The following is a 17,013-nucleotide window of genomic DNA, read 5'->3' on the forward strand; positions in this document are numbered from 1 at the left end:
AAGCACCAAATTGGCTGTGCATCCTGATGAATTATTCAAACATTCGTGGCGGCCCGCCATTAATGCGTTTGGACCGCCACAAATACAAATCCCAAAACCAGTGTAGTTGGCACGTTGTGTAAATCGTAAATAAAAACAGAATACAATGATTTGCAAATCCAACAGCTCGCTTTAATGTGTGCAGCAAGCTGTCGGAGATACTTCATCAGTCTGTGGCCAGCGCCCTGTACTTTCAATCATCAATCATCCATCCATCTTCCTCCGCTTATCTGAGGTCGGGTCGCGGGGGAAGTAGCCTAAGCAGGGAAGCCAATACTTTCCTGTCCTCCCAGCCACTTCATCCAGCTCTTCCCGGAGGATCCCGAGGCGTTCCCAGGCCACCCGGGAGACATAGTTTCCCCAACGTGTCCTGGGTCTTCCCCGTGGCCTCCTACCAGTTGGACGTGCCCTAAACACCTCCTTAGGGAGGCATTCGGGTGGCATCCTGAACAGATGCCCGAAGCACCTCATCTGGCTCCTCTCGATGAGGAGGAGCAGCGGCTTTACTTTGAGCTCCTCCCGGATGACAGAGCGTCTCACTCTATCTCTAAGGGAGAGCCCCGCCGCCCGGTGGAGGAAACTCATTTCGGCGGCTTGTACCCTTGATCTTATCCTTTTGGTCATGACCCAAAGCTCATGACCGTAGGTGAGGATGGGAACATAGATCGACCGGTAAATTGAGAGCTTTGCCTTCCGGCTCAGCTCCTTCTTCACCACAACAGATCGATACAGCGTCCACATTACTGAAGACGCTGCACCGATCCGCCTGTCGATCTCACGATCCAATCTTCCCTCACTCGTGAACAAAACTCTTCGGTACTTGAACTCCTCCACTTGGTGCAGGGTCTCCTCCTCAACCCGGAGATGACACTCCACCCTTTTCCGGGCAAGAACTATGGACTCGGACTTGGAGGTGCTGATTCTTATCCCAGTATCTTCACACTCGGCTGCGATCCGATCCAGTGAGAGCTGGAGATCCTGGCCAGATGAAGCCGCCAGGACCATATCATCTGCTAAAAGCAGAGACCTAATCCTGCAGCCACCAAACCGGATCCCCTCAACACCTTGACTGTGCCTAGAAATACTGTCCATAAAAGTTATGAACGGGGTCGGTCACAAAGGGCAGCCTTGGCGGAGTCCAACCCTCACTGGAAACGTGTCCGACTTACTGCCGGCAATGTGGACCAAGCTCTGACGCATCAATCAATCAATGTTTATTTATATAGCCCTAAATCACAAGTGTCTCAAAGGGCAGCACAAGCCACAACGTCATCCGCGGTACAGAGCCCACATAAGGGCAAGGGAAAACTCACCCCAGTGGGACGTCGGTGACAATGACTATGAGAAACCTTGGAGAGGACCGCATATGTGGGCAACCCCCCCAACCCCCTCTAGGGGAGACCGAAAGCAATGGATGTCAAGCAGGTCTAACATGATATTGTGAGAGTCCAGTCCATAATGGATCCAATATAGTAGCGAGAGTCCTGTCCAAAGTGGAGCCAGCAGGAGACCATCCCAAGCGGAGACAGGGCAGCAGCGCAGATATGTCCCCAAACGATGCGCAGGCGAGCAGTCCATCCCGGGTCCCGACTCTGAACAGCCAGCACTTCATCCAGTTGATCTGTGTCCCCCTCGCCTCTACAAGGGAGAGGGGGGCAGAGGAGAAAAGAAAAGAAACAGCAGATCAACTGGTCTAAAAGGAGGTCTATTTATAAGCTAAAGTATACAAATGAGTTTTAAGATGGAACTTAAATGCTTATACTGTGGTAGCATCTCAAACTTTTACCGGGAGGGCATTCCAGAGTACTGGAGCCTGAATAGAAAACGGTCTATAGCCAGCAGACTTTTTTTGGGCTCTCGGAATCACTAATAAGACGGAGTTCTTTGAAGGCAGATTTCTTGCCGGGACATATGGTACAATACAATCGGCAAGATAGGATAGAGCTAGACCGTGTAGTATTTTATATGTAAGTAGTAAAACCTTAGTCACATCTTAAGTGCACAAGAAGCCAGTGCAGGTGAGCCAGTATAGGTTTAATATGATCAAACTTTCTTGTTTTTGTCAAAAGTCTAGCAGCCACATTTTGTACAAACTGTAATCGTTTAATGCTAGACATGGGGAGACCTGCAGTGGTTTTTTTGGGGCAGCAGCACCAGCAAAAAGGGACTCAAACCGGATGTCACGACCCGGATAGGACACTGGACAGAGATGCAGGATTTGGGAAACAGATATTTATTCCGAAAAGGGAAGGGGTCCAAAAAGGGACAAACAAAACAGGCTATCAAAACAGAACTAACATGACCTCTAAATCTGTGGTTCTCAAATGGGGGTGCACGTACCCCAGGGGGTACTTGAAGGCATGCCAAGGGGTACGTGAGATTTAAAAAAAACATTCTAAAAATAGCAACAATTCAAAAATCCTTTATAAATATATTTATTGAATAATACTTCAACAAAATATGAATGTAAGTTCATAAACTGTGAAAAGAAATGCAACAATGAAATATTCAGAGTTGACAGCTGGATTTTTTGTGGACATGTTCCATAAATATCGATGTTGAAGATTTATTCTTTTGTGAAGAAATGTTTAGAATTAAGTTCATGAATCCAGATGGATCTCTATTACAATCCCCAAAGAGGGCACTTTAATTTGATGAATACTTCTATGTGTAGAAATCTTTATTTATAATTGAATCACTTTTTTATTTTTCAACAAGTTTTTTTTTAATTTTTATATCTTTTTTTCCAAATAGTCCAAGAAAGACCACTACAAAAGAGCAATATTTTGCACTGTTATACAATTTAATAAATCAGAAACTGATGACATAGTGCTGTATTTTACTTCTTTATCTCTATTTTTCAACCAAAAATGCTTTGCTCTGATTAGGGGGTATTTGAATTAAAAAAATGTTCACAGGGGTTACATCACTGAAAAAAGGTTGAGAATGACTGCTCTAAAATAACAAAAATCTCAATAAACTCAAAAAGCTCTGGCTGCAGAGGGGGAAAAAAGGTGCTAAGAATACAAAATGCAAAAATACAACAAAAAGCAATGCCAGGAAGCTAATCTTACCTGACCAAAAGGTTTACAAACACAGAATCTCCCGTTGGTCAAAAAAGTAAAAAACGTGGCAACGGCTGTAGACGAGGAACACTGGAGGTACGCACAAGAAGATACAAAACACTCTTGCACCGGACAGAAGGAGGACGAGACATTTATACACATGAGGGAGGGAGACACAGGTGGACACAAACAGGCATTCAGGAAAGACCGGTGAAACGGGAGGAAGGGCAAGTGATCTGAAACAGTTTTGGTAAATTGACTTACTTGTGGTTTCCCTCTCTGCATGAAAGTTTAAATTGAGCATATATTAATGCAGTATGAACAAGAATGTTTTAATGTTGATACAGAATCATCATACTGCTGTGATTATATGCTTCAAGTTTTCATTCAGGGCTAAGGCAAAATATCGAGATATGGCCTAAAAATATCAAGATATTAAAAAAAGGCCATATCCCCCAGCCCTACTGACAACTTCCGATTGTTTTCTTTGGTTAAAAATAGAACAAGCACATTCTGAAAATGTACAAATCATAATGTTGTCTTGTTTTTTTACACTTACATGGTGCGGTTAATAGTAGGGATGCACTGAATAATCGGTCGCCGAATATGGCAAAAAAAAGCCACATTCGGCCTTCGGTGGAATGAGTTAAAAGCAAGGCCGAATAGTGGCGTGTGACGCAATGACGCAATTTTTTGACGCGGTGACGCAATCAACCAACGTGCAGTGACGCGGTGACGTTGAAACCCGGTGCCTTCGGGAAAATGTCAGCAGTGTGGAGATGTTTTAAAGGGGAACATTATCACCAGACCTATGTAAGCGTCAATATATACCTTGATGGTGCAGAAAAAAGACCATATATTTTTTTAACCGATTTCCAAACTCTAAATGGGTGAATTTTGGCGAATTAAACGCCTTTCTGTTTATCGCTCTTTTTGTGATGACGTCAGAACGTGACGTCTCCGAGGTAATACAGCCGCCATTTTCGTTTTCAACACATTACTAACACCGGGTCACAGCTCTGTTATTTTCCGTTTTTTCGACTATTTTTTAGAACTTTAGTTGGTGTGTTGTCGGAGGGTGTAACAACACTAACAGGGAGGGATTCAAGTTGCACCACTGGCCCAAAGATGCGAAAGTGTCTGCCGCAAGACCCCCATTGAATTTGCCAAAGTGTCTCCACATTTTTCCGGCGATGACAGACATGTCACAGAGATGTATGGATAACCTGCAGATGCATTTGCAACGATAAAGTCAACAAAATCACAAAGCCGAGTTTTGTTGATGTTGACTTATGTGCTAATCAGACATATTTTGTTGCGGCGTGACTGCCAGCTAATCGATGCAAACATGCTACGCTAATCGATGCTAACATGCTATTTACCGGCGGTGCTAAGGCAGACATGGCACAGAGATGTATGGATAACCTGCAGATGCATTTGCAACTATAAAGTCAACAAATTCACAAAGGTGAGTTTTGTTGATGTTGACTGGCAGCTAATTGATGCTAACATGCTACGCTAATCGATGCTAACATGCTATTTACTGGCGGTGCTAAAGCAGACATGTCACAGATATGTATGGATAACCTGCAGATGCATTTGCAACGATAAAGTCAACAAAATCACAAAGGTGAGTTTTGTTGATGTTGACTTATTTGCTAATCAAACATATTTTGTTGCGGCGTGACTGCCAGCTAATCGATGCAAACAGGCTACGCTAATCGATGCTAACATGCTATTTACCGGCGGTGCTAAAGCAGACATGGCACAGAGATGTCTGGATAACCTGCAGATGCATTTGCAACTATAAAGTCAACAAATTCACAAAGGTGAGTTTTGTTGATGTTGACTGCCAGCTAATCGATGCTAACATGCTACGCTAATCGACGCTAACATGCTATTTACTGGCGGTGCTAAAGCAGACATGGCACAGAGATGTATGGATAACCTGCAGATGCATTTGCAACTATATTACGTTTCCTTCCACCCACTTTTAATGTGAAAAAAACACTTACCAATCGAAGGATTTAAGTTGCTCCAGTGTCACGATATGCGAAAGTCCTGATCGTTTGGTCCGCACATTTTAGCGGCGGTGCTAACGCAGTTATTCGGCCATGCTATGGCTATGAATAGCGTCAATGGCTATTCGCTCAATAGCTGCAGTTTCTTCTTCAATACTTTCATACTCCAACCATCCGTTTCAATACATGCGTAATCTGTTAAATCGCTGAAATCCGAGTCTGAATCCGAGCTAATGTCGCTATATCTTGCTGTGGTATTCGCCCGTTGTTTGTTTACATTGGCAGCACTGTATGACATCACAGGGAAATTGACAGTCGCATCGCAAATAGCGAAAATCAAGCACTTTAAAGCTTTTTTTAGGGGTATTCAGGGACCGGTAAAATTTTGAAAAAAACTTCAAAAAATACTACAAGCTACTGGGAACTGATTTTTATTGTCTTTAACCCTTTTGAAATTGTGATAATGTTCCCCTTTAAAGTGTCGGAAAATGACAAAAGAATTGCAGTTTGCAACGAATGTTCAGCCAAACTGTCTCGAGGAGGTGCCTCAGCAAAGACCTTCAGCACTACTGCTTTAATTGATCATTTAAAAGCCAAACACCCATAAAAGCATGCCGAGTACGAGAGAGAGGCGGCTGCGGCTGCAGCTGCAGCAGCTGAAAAGAGACCTGGTCACAGCACTTGATTGCCCACCCCGTCCGTGGCCGACGTCTTTGAGAGGACGAAAAAGTTATCGACTGACAGTGCCAAAGCAAACGGAATTACAAAGAAGGTAATGGAGTTTATGGCTTTGGATGATCAACCGTTTAGTGTTGTGGAGGACATTGGCTTTCGGAGACTCATGGAGCACATTGAGCCCCGTTACACGATACCCAGCAGACGGTATTTCTTCTGTTTACATTATTAGCCTGTTGTGTAGGCTACCTGTATAAGTCTATGACGTTACAAGCACACACTTATTGAGATTTACTTGAGCCTTCTGTTTACATTATTAGCCCATCTACTGTGGCTAAGCAGACTTGCCAAAATGACAATAATTCATTTGTTGTGGGTTTATCCACTTTAATGCACTTTATTTTTTGGGGGAATGCATGTTTTGTTTGAAGACCTAATATAAATGAAAAACTTTGTGCTTTTTTTGAAAAGCAAAGGCTACTGGAAAATTAAAAAAATGTCAATATTCAATAAAAATGTACTTTATTTGAAAAACATGTCTAAAAAGGTATTCTAGGCTATTTATGCAATATAAAAACACCTGTAAAAACTGCATTCATTATTCGGTATTCGGCTTCGGCCACAAATTTCCATTTTGGTGCATCCCTAGTTAATAGTATTCTCTCTTTATTTGTTGTCATTTATACTTTCTGAATAAATTATGTGACAATGTTCATCAAACAACTCATTGGTGTTAATTTTCAATCTATCAAGATAAAAAAAATATATCAATATCCAATTACAGGATGTTATTTATATAGTTTGCTCATTTTCTTCGACTTACGTGCTAACATCACATGTTTTTTTGGTGTTTTTTTTTTTTAACATATTTAGCATAATCTACAAAGATACAAATAATTCCTATTGCAACGTCTAGTGGACACGTATAGAACAGCAGTTCCTTTCAGTGAAAAATTTCGGGTAATTTTTATACTTGCAAATTCACCCTTACGTTTGACACCCTTGGTCTAAAGCATGGGTGTCAAACTCTGGCCCGCCGTGTAATTATTTAATTTGGCCCTTGAGGCAATATCAATTTAGCATTAGAGCTGGCCCGCCGGTGTTATACAGCGTCGGTGCCGCTGTCACACCGCATTCACCGCTAATACTCATACTTGCAGACACCCCTAATTTTCCCGGTAGACTCCCGAAGTTCAGTGCCCCTCCCGAAAATCTCCCGGAGCAACCATTCTCCCGTATTTCTACCGATTTCCACCTGGACAACTATATTGGGGGCGTGCATTTAAGGCACTGCCTTTAGCGTTCTCTACAACCTGTCGTCACGTCCGCTTTTCCTCCATACTAACAGCGTGTCACATAATATTTGCGGCTTTTACACACACACACACACACACACACACACACACACACACACGCACGAGTGAATACATGGCATACTTGGTCAACAGCCATACAGGTCACACTGAGGGTGGCCGTATAAAAAACTTTAACACTGTTACAAATATGCGCCACACTGTGAACCCACACCAAACAAGAATGACAAACACATTTCGGGTGAACATCCGCACCGTAACACAACAGAATAAATACCCAGAACCCCCTGCAGCACTAACTCTTCCGGGAAACTTCCAGCAAACTGACCAATAATTAACGTTTTATTCATGCATTTTCTCTTGCTACTTCAGGGCTTGAATGTTTGGTTCATTCATTATTATTTTATTATTAGCCTGTGGAAAAAATTTGATATTTCCCTCAGAAGATTGCAAATCGAAAAAAAGGCATAACGTTTTATTTAAATTTTATTTGATATGCACCTGGGGATAGGTTGATTGGCAACACTAAATTGGCCCTAGTGTGTGAATGTGAGTGTGAATGTTCTGTCTATCTGTTTTGGCCCTGTGATGAGGTGGCGACTTGTCCAGGGTGTACCCTGCCTTCCGCCCGATTGTAGCTGAGATAGGCGCCAGCGCCCCCCGCGACTCCGAAAGGGAATAAGCGGTAGAAAATGGATGGATGGATGGATGCCATTAATATTTTTTTAATTATTCTTATTCTTATTCTTATTATTGTTATTTAAAACTGGATTTTGCATGTCATTAAAGTTATATAAGCCTTGTTTGTTCAATATTTAATGCAAAACTTGTTCTGTTTAAAATTTTGGCCCACTCTGTATTTGAGTTTGACACCCCTGGTCTAAAGTGTCTTTGTCTGTCTTCCAGAATCTTCTCATTTCTGGATGTGGTGACGCTGTGTCGCTGTGCTCAAGTTTCACGAGTGAGTGTGTGCATATAATTGTACCAAGTTAATTTTTCGTGGTACATGCCCACAATGATTGGTCTGCCGCTCTGCTCCCTCTCAGTCCTGGAATGTCCTGGCGCTGGACGGCAGCAACTGGCAGCGGATCGACCTCTTTAACTTCCAGCGGGACATCGAGGTGAACTTCTAGCATGTCTGCCTGATAGCGCGCGTGTGGAGCGCAGGCACTTTGTACGCTGGTGTGTCTTGCAGGGTCGGGTGGTGGAGAACATCTCAAAGCGATGCGGGGGCTTCCTGAGGAAGCTGAGCCTGCGGGGGTGCCTCGGCGTGGGCGACAGTGCCCTGAGGTGAGGCCCACCTCGTAGAGGGGATGACTTTAAGGCTTTTTGCCCTCACATGAACGTCAATACCTTGTTTTTCCCAGGACGTTCTCTCAGAACTGCAGGAACATTGAGCTGCTCAGTTTGAACGGCTGCACCAAGATCACGGACAGGTGCGTCAGTGATTTTTTTTTTTTTACCTGTTATAATACTTGAGTCGATATTGAAAGGGTAAAAAAAACACATTTTGGTGTGTTTTATAGCACACACTCATGTAAAAAATATACAACATAAAGTAGCAAGAAACAGGTCAATAATGAATAAAGCAAAACATGTTTTAGACCCAAAATCACTTCATATTCTCTACTGCTCGCTAGTGTTACCATATCTGAGTTATTGTGTAGAAATATGGAGAAAAAACTATAAATGTGCGCTTCATTCACTAAAAGTGTTACAAAAAAAGATCAATTAGAATAATACATAAGGTTGGATATAGAGAACATACAAACCTTTTATTTATTTAATCACAAATATTGAAATTCAACGATTTAGTGCATTTTCAAACAGCTAAAATGATGTACAAGTTAAACTATAACTGCTACTCAAGAATGTACAACAATTCTTCTCAACAAAAGAGGAAAAATATTACTTTTGAGAAAAATCTAATTTAAAACATTTGTATGCGCGTACAACGCTTAAAACCTTTAGCATATCCGTATGTGGAATTAAATTATGGAATGGATTTGCCAAAGAAATCAAACAAAGTACCAATATGATTCAGTTTAAGAGACTGTTCAAACTACAAGTGTTCACAAAGTACAGAGAACAATAATTATGATGAACATCTTAAACACCTTTTAAAAAATATTTTTTATTGAGACAATGATTATTTATGTATTTAATATTTGTTTACTTACTATGGTACCGTATTTTTGGGAGTATAAGTCGCACCTGCCGAAAATGCATAATAAAGAAGTAAAAAAACATTTATAAGTCGCTCTGGAGTATAAGTCGCATTTTTGGGGGAAATTTATTTGATAAAATCCAACTTCAAGAATATAAATTTGAAAGGCAATTCAAAATAAATAAAGAATAGTGAACACAGGCTGAATAAGTGTACGTTATATGAATAAATAACCAACTGAGAACGTCCCTGGTATATTAACGTAACATATTATGGTAAGAGACATTCAAATAACTATAACATATAGAACATGCTATATGTTTACCAAACAATCTGTCACTCCTAATTGCTAAATCCGATGAAATCTTTTACGTTTAGTCTCTTACGTGAATGAGCTAAATAATATAAATTGATATTTTACGGTAATGTGGTAATAATTTCACACATACGTCGCTCCCGAGTATAAGTCGCACCCCTGGTTAAACTATGAAAAAAATTGCGACTCATAGTCCGAAAAATATATTATTTATTTATTATTTGTTTGTTCACTGTTCTGTTACAGAAAACAAGGAAATAAGATCAAATTGCTATGGTATGAAAAGGGGTAGGATTAAATTTGCTCAGCTTCTTCCTACTCCTTTTTGGATGTACTGTAATGAAACAACTGGAAATATGTGATGAATTACATTGTATTGTATGCATGTTCGAAATAAATGGAAAAAAAATGAAACTTTTTGTGTGTGGCATAAACACTTGTCTTTTGCAGCACCTGTAACAGCCTGAGCAAGTTCTGCCCAAAACTAAAGCACCTGGACCTCACCTCGTGTACCTCAATCACCAACCTGTCACTCAAAGCTCTCAGGTGAAACTTTTGTGGTAAAACAAAAGCTAAGTGCTTAACAGTTTAGCCATCAATCAATTGTTTTAGATGTAAATATAAACGGAATACAATGATTTGCAAATCCTTTTCAACCCATATTCAATTGAATGCACTACAAAGACAAGATATTTGATGTGGAAACTCATAAACCAGATTTTTTTGTGCAAATAATAATTAACTTAGAATTTCATGGCTGAAACACGTGCCAAAGTAGTTGGGAAAGGGCATGTTCTCCACTGTGTTACATCACCTTTTCTTTTAACAACACTCAATAAACATTTGGGAACTGAGGAAACTAATTGTTGAAGCTTTCTAAAGTGGAATTCTTTCCCACTCTTGTTTTATATAGAGCTTTAGTCGTTCAACAGTCCGGGGTCTCCGCTGTCGTATTTTACGCTTCATAATGCGCCACACATTTTCGATGGGAGAGAGGTCTGGACTGCAGGCGGGCCAGGAAAGTACCCACACTCTTTTTTTACGAAGCCACGCTATTGTAACACGTCTTTGTAGCATATTCAACTGAACATGGGTTGAAAATGATTTGCAAATCATTGTATTCAGTTTATATTTACATCTAACACAATTTCCCAACTCATATGGACATAGGGTTTGTATAACCCATCCGTTTAGCAAAGGCATAAGTTTGTGTTGAAAAAAAAATCGAGTATGTGTTTCGCTTTAAGATGATATTTCAAACTTGATGAGCGCTGATGATAAAAATGTTTGTTGCTGCGATACCAACAAGCTATACCTTTTTATCCAAAGTTCTGTTTTAAATCGTAATTGGCCGCCGCCTCTCATCGTGATCACAGACTATATGACAAATGCGTGCGTCGTCCGGGTAAGCCTTAAATCTCTTATCTCTCTTTTTGTTACTTCTCAGTGAGGGCTGTCCACTGTTGGAGCAGCTCAACATCTCCTGGTGTGATCAGGTCACCAAAGACGGCATCCAGGCTCTGGTTCGGTGCTGTCCTGGACTCAAGGGCCTTTTTCTCAAAGGCTGCACACAGGTGCATTAGCTAAGACTGAGACTGATGTCCTTTTTGTATTTGTTTTGATCCTTTTCCTTTTTTCTTAGCTGGAGGATGAGGCACTGAAGCATATTGGGGCGCACTGTCCTGAGTTGGTCACGCTCAACCTGCAGACATGCTCTGTAAGTACAGTCAATATGAAAACAGTCTTAATACGGAACAGTGGAACTCGCTTATCTTATCTTTTATGCTTATATTCATCTTAATATTTAATATTCTTATCTAACAGAGCTATTTTCAATAAACAACACAGCTTCAATACATGCCTAAATCTTTCTGGTTGTGTTCTAGTGTTACCATATTTAGTTATTATGAATAAATATGGGGAAATAGCTACACAAGTAAACTTCATTCACAAACCGTATTACAAAAGAGGTTTGTAAGAATAAGTCATAATGTTGAATATTGGGAAAAAGATGTAGAACATTACAGCTAAAATATTGAGATTCAATGATTTGGTGCATTTGCAAACTGCTAAAATTTTATACAAAGCAAAGTATTTTCTGCTTTGATTGATTGATTGAAACTTTTATTAGTAGATTGCGCAGTACAGTACATATGCCGTACAATTGACCACTAAATGGTAACACCATAATAACTTTTTCAACTTGTCAATTATCAATTCATGGTACAAATATACACTATCAGCATAATACAGTCATCACACAAGTTAATCATCAGCATATGCTACCCAAGAATGTAGAACAATTCTTCCCAGCAAAACCTTGTTTATGTTGTGTTACGGTGCGTATGTTCTCCCGAAATGGGTTTGTCATTGGTGTTTGGTGTGGGTTCACAGTGTAGCGCATATTTGTAACAGTCTTATAAAGTTGTTTCTACGGCCACCCTCAGTGTGACCTGTATGGCTGTTGATCAAGTATGTGTTGCATTCACTTGTTTGTGTGAGAAAAGCTTTAGATATTATGTGATTGGGCTGACATGCAAAGGCAGTGCCTTTAAAGTTTATTGGCGCTTTGTACTCCTCCCTATGTCCGTGCACACAGAAGCGTTTTAAAAAGTAATAAATGTTACTATTTGAAACCGATACTGATAATTTCCGATATTTCATTTTAAAGCATTTATCGGCCGATAATATCAGCAGTCCGATATTATCGAACATCTCTAGTTGTAACGACAAGCAGACAGTCCCTAATGTTTTATGAAGGAGGGATAACCTCTGGCACCAAGTCTATTTGTGGCAGTCTGAATAAAAATTTAATAACAACATGTATAAGAAATACGAGAAGGAAATATGCATCAAGAAAAACAGAGCAATTTATATACTCTTTTGGGTCTCAATTTAAGCAGTCGACCATGTGTGTCGACTTAAGCTGGGACTTTTTTAAATAATAATGATAACGACCTAATGAGTTGTTCGACATTAACCGGTTCCACTATAAACCCAATATTGCCGCCTTGCCCGTCTGTATCAGACCAAAAACCCTTTCCTATGTCTGCTCGAGCAGCAGATCACAGACGAAGGCCTCATCACCATCTGCCGGGGTTGTCACCGTCTTCAGTCGCTCTGCGTGTCGGGCTGCGCCAACATAACAGACGCCATCTTGCACGCGCTCGGACAGAACTGCCCACGCCTAAGGTAAAATTAAACCCTCAAAGGGTTCAGGTTGGTCAATAAATTAATGTTAGTGTTGTTTTCACCCCAAATGAGTCACCCTACTGTAAAAAGCAGTATTTCATGCACCTTTTGTCCTTTGGTAGAATATTAGAAGTGGCTCGCTGCTCTCAACTTACAGACGTGGGCTTCATAACATTAGCGAGGGTGAGTCTGTGCGTACTTCTTCACTGCGATATTGTTCTGTGTTTCGTTATATTGACTAAACAAGTCTGATCAAATGTCTTTGTAGAATTGTCACGAGCTTGAGAAGATGGATTTAGAAGAATGTGTCCAGGTAAGTAAACAGTTTTATTTAATTTGTTTTACAAAAGCAGTATTTTTTTGGTTCATGTTAGTGTCTACTTGGTGTGTTTTGATCGCCACTTTGCATCACATTTCAATTTAAAGGTACTATATGTAATAATTTCATGTCAAGTCATTATTAAATGGCCCTGATATGTCAAAAGGCATTATTAAAGGCCTACTGAAACCCACTACTAACGACCACGCAGTCTGATAGTTTATATATCAATGATGAAATATAAACATTGCAATACAGGCCAATACGGCCTTTTTAGTTTACTAAATTGCAATTTTAAATTTTGCGCGACGAATCCTGTTGAAAACGTCGGTATGATGACACGTGCGCGTGTTGTCCCGGATTGTAGCGGACATTTTGTTCCAGCCCGATCCCAGCTATAACTCTTCTGCTTTAATCGCATTATTACACAGTATTCTGGACATCTGTGTTACTGAATCTTTTGAAATTTGTTCAATTAATAATAGAGACGTCAAAGAAGAAAGATGTAGGTGGGAAGCTGTGTATTGCGGCTGCCTTTAACAACACAAACACAGCTGGTGTTTCCTTGTTTACATTCCCGAAGGGGAAGCTTTACTATGGAACAGAGCGGTCAAGCGAACATGGTTCTCTACCACATGTCAGCCGGCAGGTTTCGGTGAGAAAATTGTGGTAATAAGTCGGCTCTTACCGTACACATTGAGTGGAGCTTACGTCGTTCCTCGTGCACCTGTCAAAGAGGCAGCTGCGACTCTCTTGCCTCCTCCGCACACACCCGTGGCCACACCCCTCCGACTTTCATGTACGACTACATAATCTCACTAAAACACTAGTAACGCAATAACCAGACAAGGTATTTTCTAGAATTTTCTTAGTAAATGTGTCTAATAACATCTGAATCGCTCCCACTGCCCTCTTTTTTTTTTTTTTCCTAGTCCTTCATTCTCACTATCCCCATCCACAAATCTTTCATCCTCGCTCAAATTAATGGGGAAATCGTCGCTTTCACGGTCCGAATCGCTCTCGCTGCTGGTGGCCATGATTGTAAACAATGTGAGGATGTGAGGAGCTCCACAACCAGTGACGTCACGCGCACATTGTCTGCTACTTCCGGTACAGGCAAGGCTTTTTTATTAGCGACCAAAAGTTGCAAACTTTATCGTGGATGTTCTCTACTAAATCCTTTCAGCAAAAATATGGCAATATTGCGAAACGATCAAGTATGACAGATAGAATGGACCTGCTATCCCCGTTTGAATAAGAAAATCTCATTTCAGTAGGCCTTTAAATTATGTTCTTTTTGAATACTTTATAATTGATAACGGTAGTTCAGACGGGATATGCTCATTTCAAAATTATATTTACAGACCCGAAATATTGTTATTGTTTTCATTTCGATGCCCCGCCCCCCCCACCGTTTGACCAATTAAAAAGTCTGAGTGTGTCACATCCAGGTTTCCAGTTACGCATCGCCATTTTCGTCTAGCTACTGCTATAGGACAGCTTGCTCATAGGTGAAAGGTCGGAACGATCGTTTCAATGGCCTGAGAGTACAATGACTTAAAGAGGCCCTCTTATGCAAAATCAACTTTTCTTACCTGTTGTTCTTGTGTATTTGGGATCTGCCTAAGTCCCGAAAATGTGAAATCAAACCACAAAGGCATAGTGGAGCTATTTATAAATTAATCTTGCCTTGCTTCATACTCACTCGATCGGTTCGCAGCCGAGTGTGAAGCGACTGGGATGAGAATCAGCACCTCCAAGTCCGAGTCAATGGTTCTCGCCTGGAAAAGGGTGGAGTGCCATCTCCGGGTTGGAGAGGAGACCCTCCTCCAAGTGGAGGAGTTAAAGTACCTCGGAGTCTTGTTCACGAGTGAGGGAAGAGTGGATCGTGAGATCGACAGGCGGATCGGTGCGGCATCTTCAGTAATGCGGACGCTGTATCGATCCGTTGTTGGGAAGAAGGAGCTGAGCCGGAAGGCAAAGCTCTCAATTTACCGGTCGATCTACGTTCCCATCCTCACCTATGGTCATGAGCTTTGGGTTATGACTGAAAGGACAAGATCCCGGGTACTTGTTCATACTTCCTCCAAACGATTCGTTGGGAAAAACAAAATGTGACGTGATCAGATTATCCATACATGGTAGAGATTAACCTGAAGTGTTTTGCGCAAGGTTGCCATTGTAATCAGACAATGTAGTCAAGAAGCCCCTTCTTTTTCTCTGTTCTCTCGTTGTGGGGCAGACTGGTTCGTACATGCACATGTGTCTTTCACTGTTGCTATTTCCAATACAAAGTAGTGTGTAGTTTGAACTTGTATCTGTCAGTAACCTTGCAATGGAAGTGCTAAAAGCCACAATATGGCTGACGGGGAGAAGACTCTGTCAAAGTGGAGGCATGTAAATAAGACCGCCTACTAAACGGCGCATGCTGAAGAGACGGTCTGCAAAACATAATCTATGTAAAATCATGAGCAAAGAACCACCATTGCATGTTACGTAGACCATAAGGAAGTGTTTGATATGCGTTTCTCATTCTCATCCCATTGGGTTGAGTTTTTCCTTGCCCTGATGTGGGATCTGAGCCAAGGATGTCGTTGTGGCTTGTGCAGCCCTTTTAGACACTTGTGATTTAGGGCTATATAAGTAAACATTGATTGATTGATTGATAAATGTAGAAAAAAATGACCCATTTTAACGGGAGTATTCACACACCATTTGTCTCGTTTTTTCTGGCATTTGTGGAGGTCTTGGAACCCCATAAATATCGAGGTTCTACTGTAAACTCAAGTTTTAGCAAACCTTTTAGCATCTGTTTGACATTGTAATTGTATTTTGTATTTTAGCTGTTAATGTATTTATTTGTGTTACTTTTTAATGGACTTGGATTTATTTTATTTTATTATATAACTAATTTGTACGTACCTGAATTGACGACATTTGCGATGTGTGCACTTTGTGCTCCGTTGATAGACTGTTTTATTCATTGAGCTTTTAAAGCGTTTGTTTTATTGTCTATGATTCATGGCATTGTTTGCGTCAGACCACAGATGAAACACTTACACAGCTGTCAATATACTGCCCTCAAAACGGCGCATTCTGATGAGACGGTCTGCAAAACATAATCAATGCAAAAGTTTGAGCAAAGAACCACTGATGCATGTTATGTAGACCATAAGGAAGTGTTTGAAATGTTGAAAAAAAATTACCCTTTTTACGGGAGTATTCACACACCATTTATCTCGTTTTTTCCCACATTGTTGGAGGTCATGGAACCATATTTGCCAACCATCCCAATTTTCCAAGGAGACTCCCGAATTTCAGTGCCCCTCCAGAAAATCCCCCGGGGCAACCATTCTCCCGAATTTCTCCCGATTTCCACCCGGACAACCATATTGGGGGCGGGCCTTAAAGGCACTGCCTTTAGCGTCCTCTCTCACTTGAAAAGGAGACTATTATATATGTCTCCGTTATCCATAGGTTTATCTATAAACCATAAAGTAAGCAGGCATGGAGCTATTTGTCAGCGTGTGTTTGTTCCAGCCGGCACGTTAATACACTGACACACAACATCCGGATTCCCATCATGCATTGCTTCAAAACTATGTCCAAAAACATAACAGACGAAGCAGAAGAACGAAGAAGAGACATGGCTACGACGAGTAAGAAGAAGAAGTATGCTTGCAAGTTCCAAAATGATTGGAAAAAAATATTTTCAGTTCATCCAGGACAGTTCGAAGGGGAAGGTGTATGCTGCCTGCAAATTTTGTGGATCAGACTTCTCCATTAAACACGGTGGATGAACGGATATACTCATTCATGAAGGGATTATTTACAGTGACCCTCGGTTTGCGCACGGCCACTCTCCCACTGCGCCACGCCGTCCCACACAAACACATACACAAACAC

General features: G+C 41.0%; 1 protein-coding gene across 1 annotated transcript in view; it reads left to right on the forward strand.

Moving 5' to 3' along the window:
• The window catches only part of fbxl20 (F-box and leucine-rich repeat protein 20), a 45,206-nt gene that overhangs the window by 18,347 nt on the left and 9,846 nt on the right, over positions 1–17,013 (forward strand). The window contains exons 3-12 of the mRNA XM_061905417.1: positions 8,020–8,074; positions 8,160–8,234; positions 8,309–8,403; positions 8,481–8,549; positions 10,047–10,142; positions 11,044–11,170; positions 11,239–11,313; positions 12,658–12,788; positions 12,911–12,971; positions 13,057–13,101. Of these exons, the coding sequence (XP_061761401.1) occupies positions 8,020–8,074; positions 8,160–8,234; positions 8,309–8,403; positions 8,481–8,549; positions 10,047–10,142; positions 11,044–11,170; positions 11,239–11,313; positions 12,658–12,788; positions 12,911–12,971; positions 13,057–13,101 (829 nt within the window). The remainder of the gene's footprint in view (positions 1–8,019; positions 8,075–8,159; positions 8,235–8,308; positions 8,404–8,480; positions 8,550–10,046; positions 10,143–11,043; positions 11,171–11,238; positions 11,314–12,657; positions 12,789–12,910; positions 12,972–13,056; positions 13,102–17,013) is intronic.

This window comes from Nerophis ophidion, linkage group LG07 (assembly GCF_033978795.1).
Source record: "Nerophis ophidion isolate RoL-2023_Sa linkage group LG07, RoL_Noph_v1.0, whole genome shotgun sequence".
Lineage (NCBI taxonomy): Eukaryota > Metazoa > Chordata > Actinopteri > Syngnathiformes > Syngnathidae > Nerophis > Nerophis ophidion.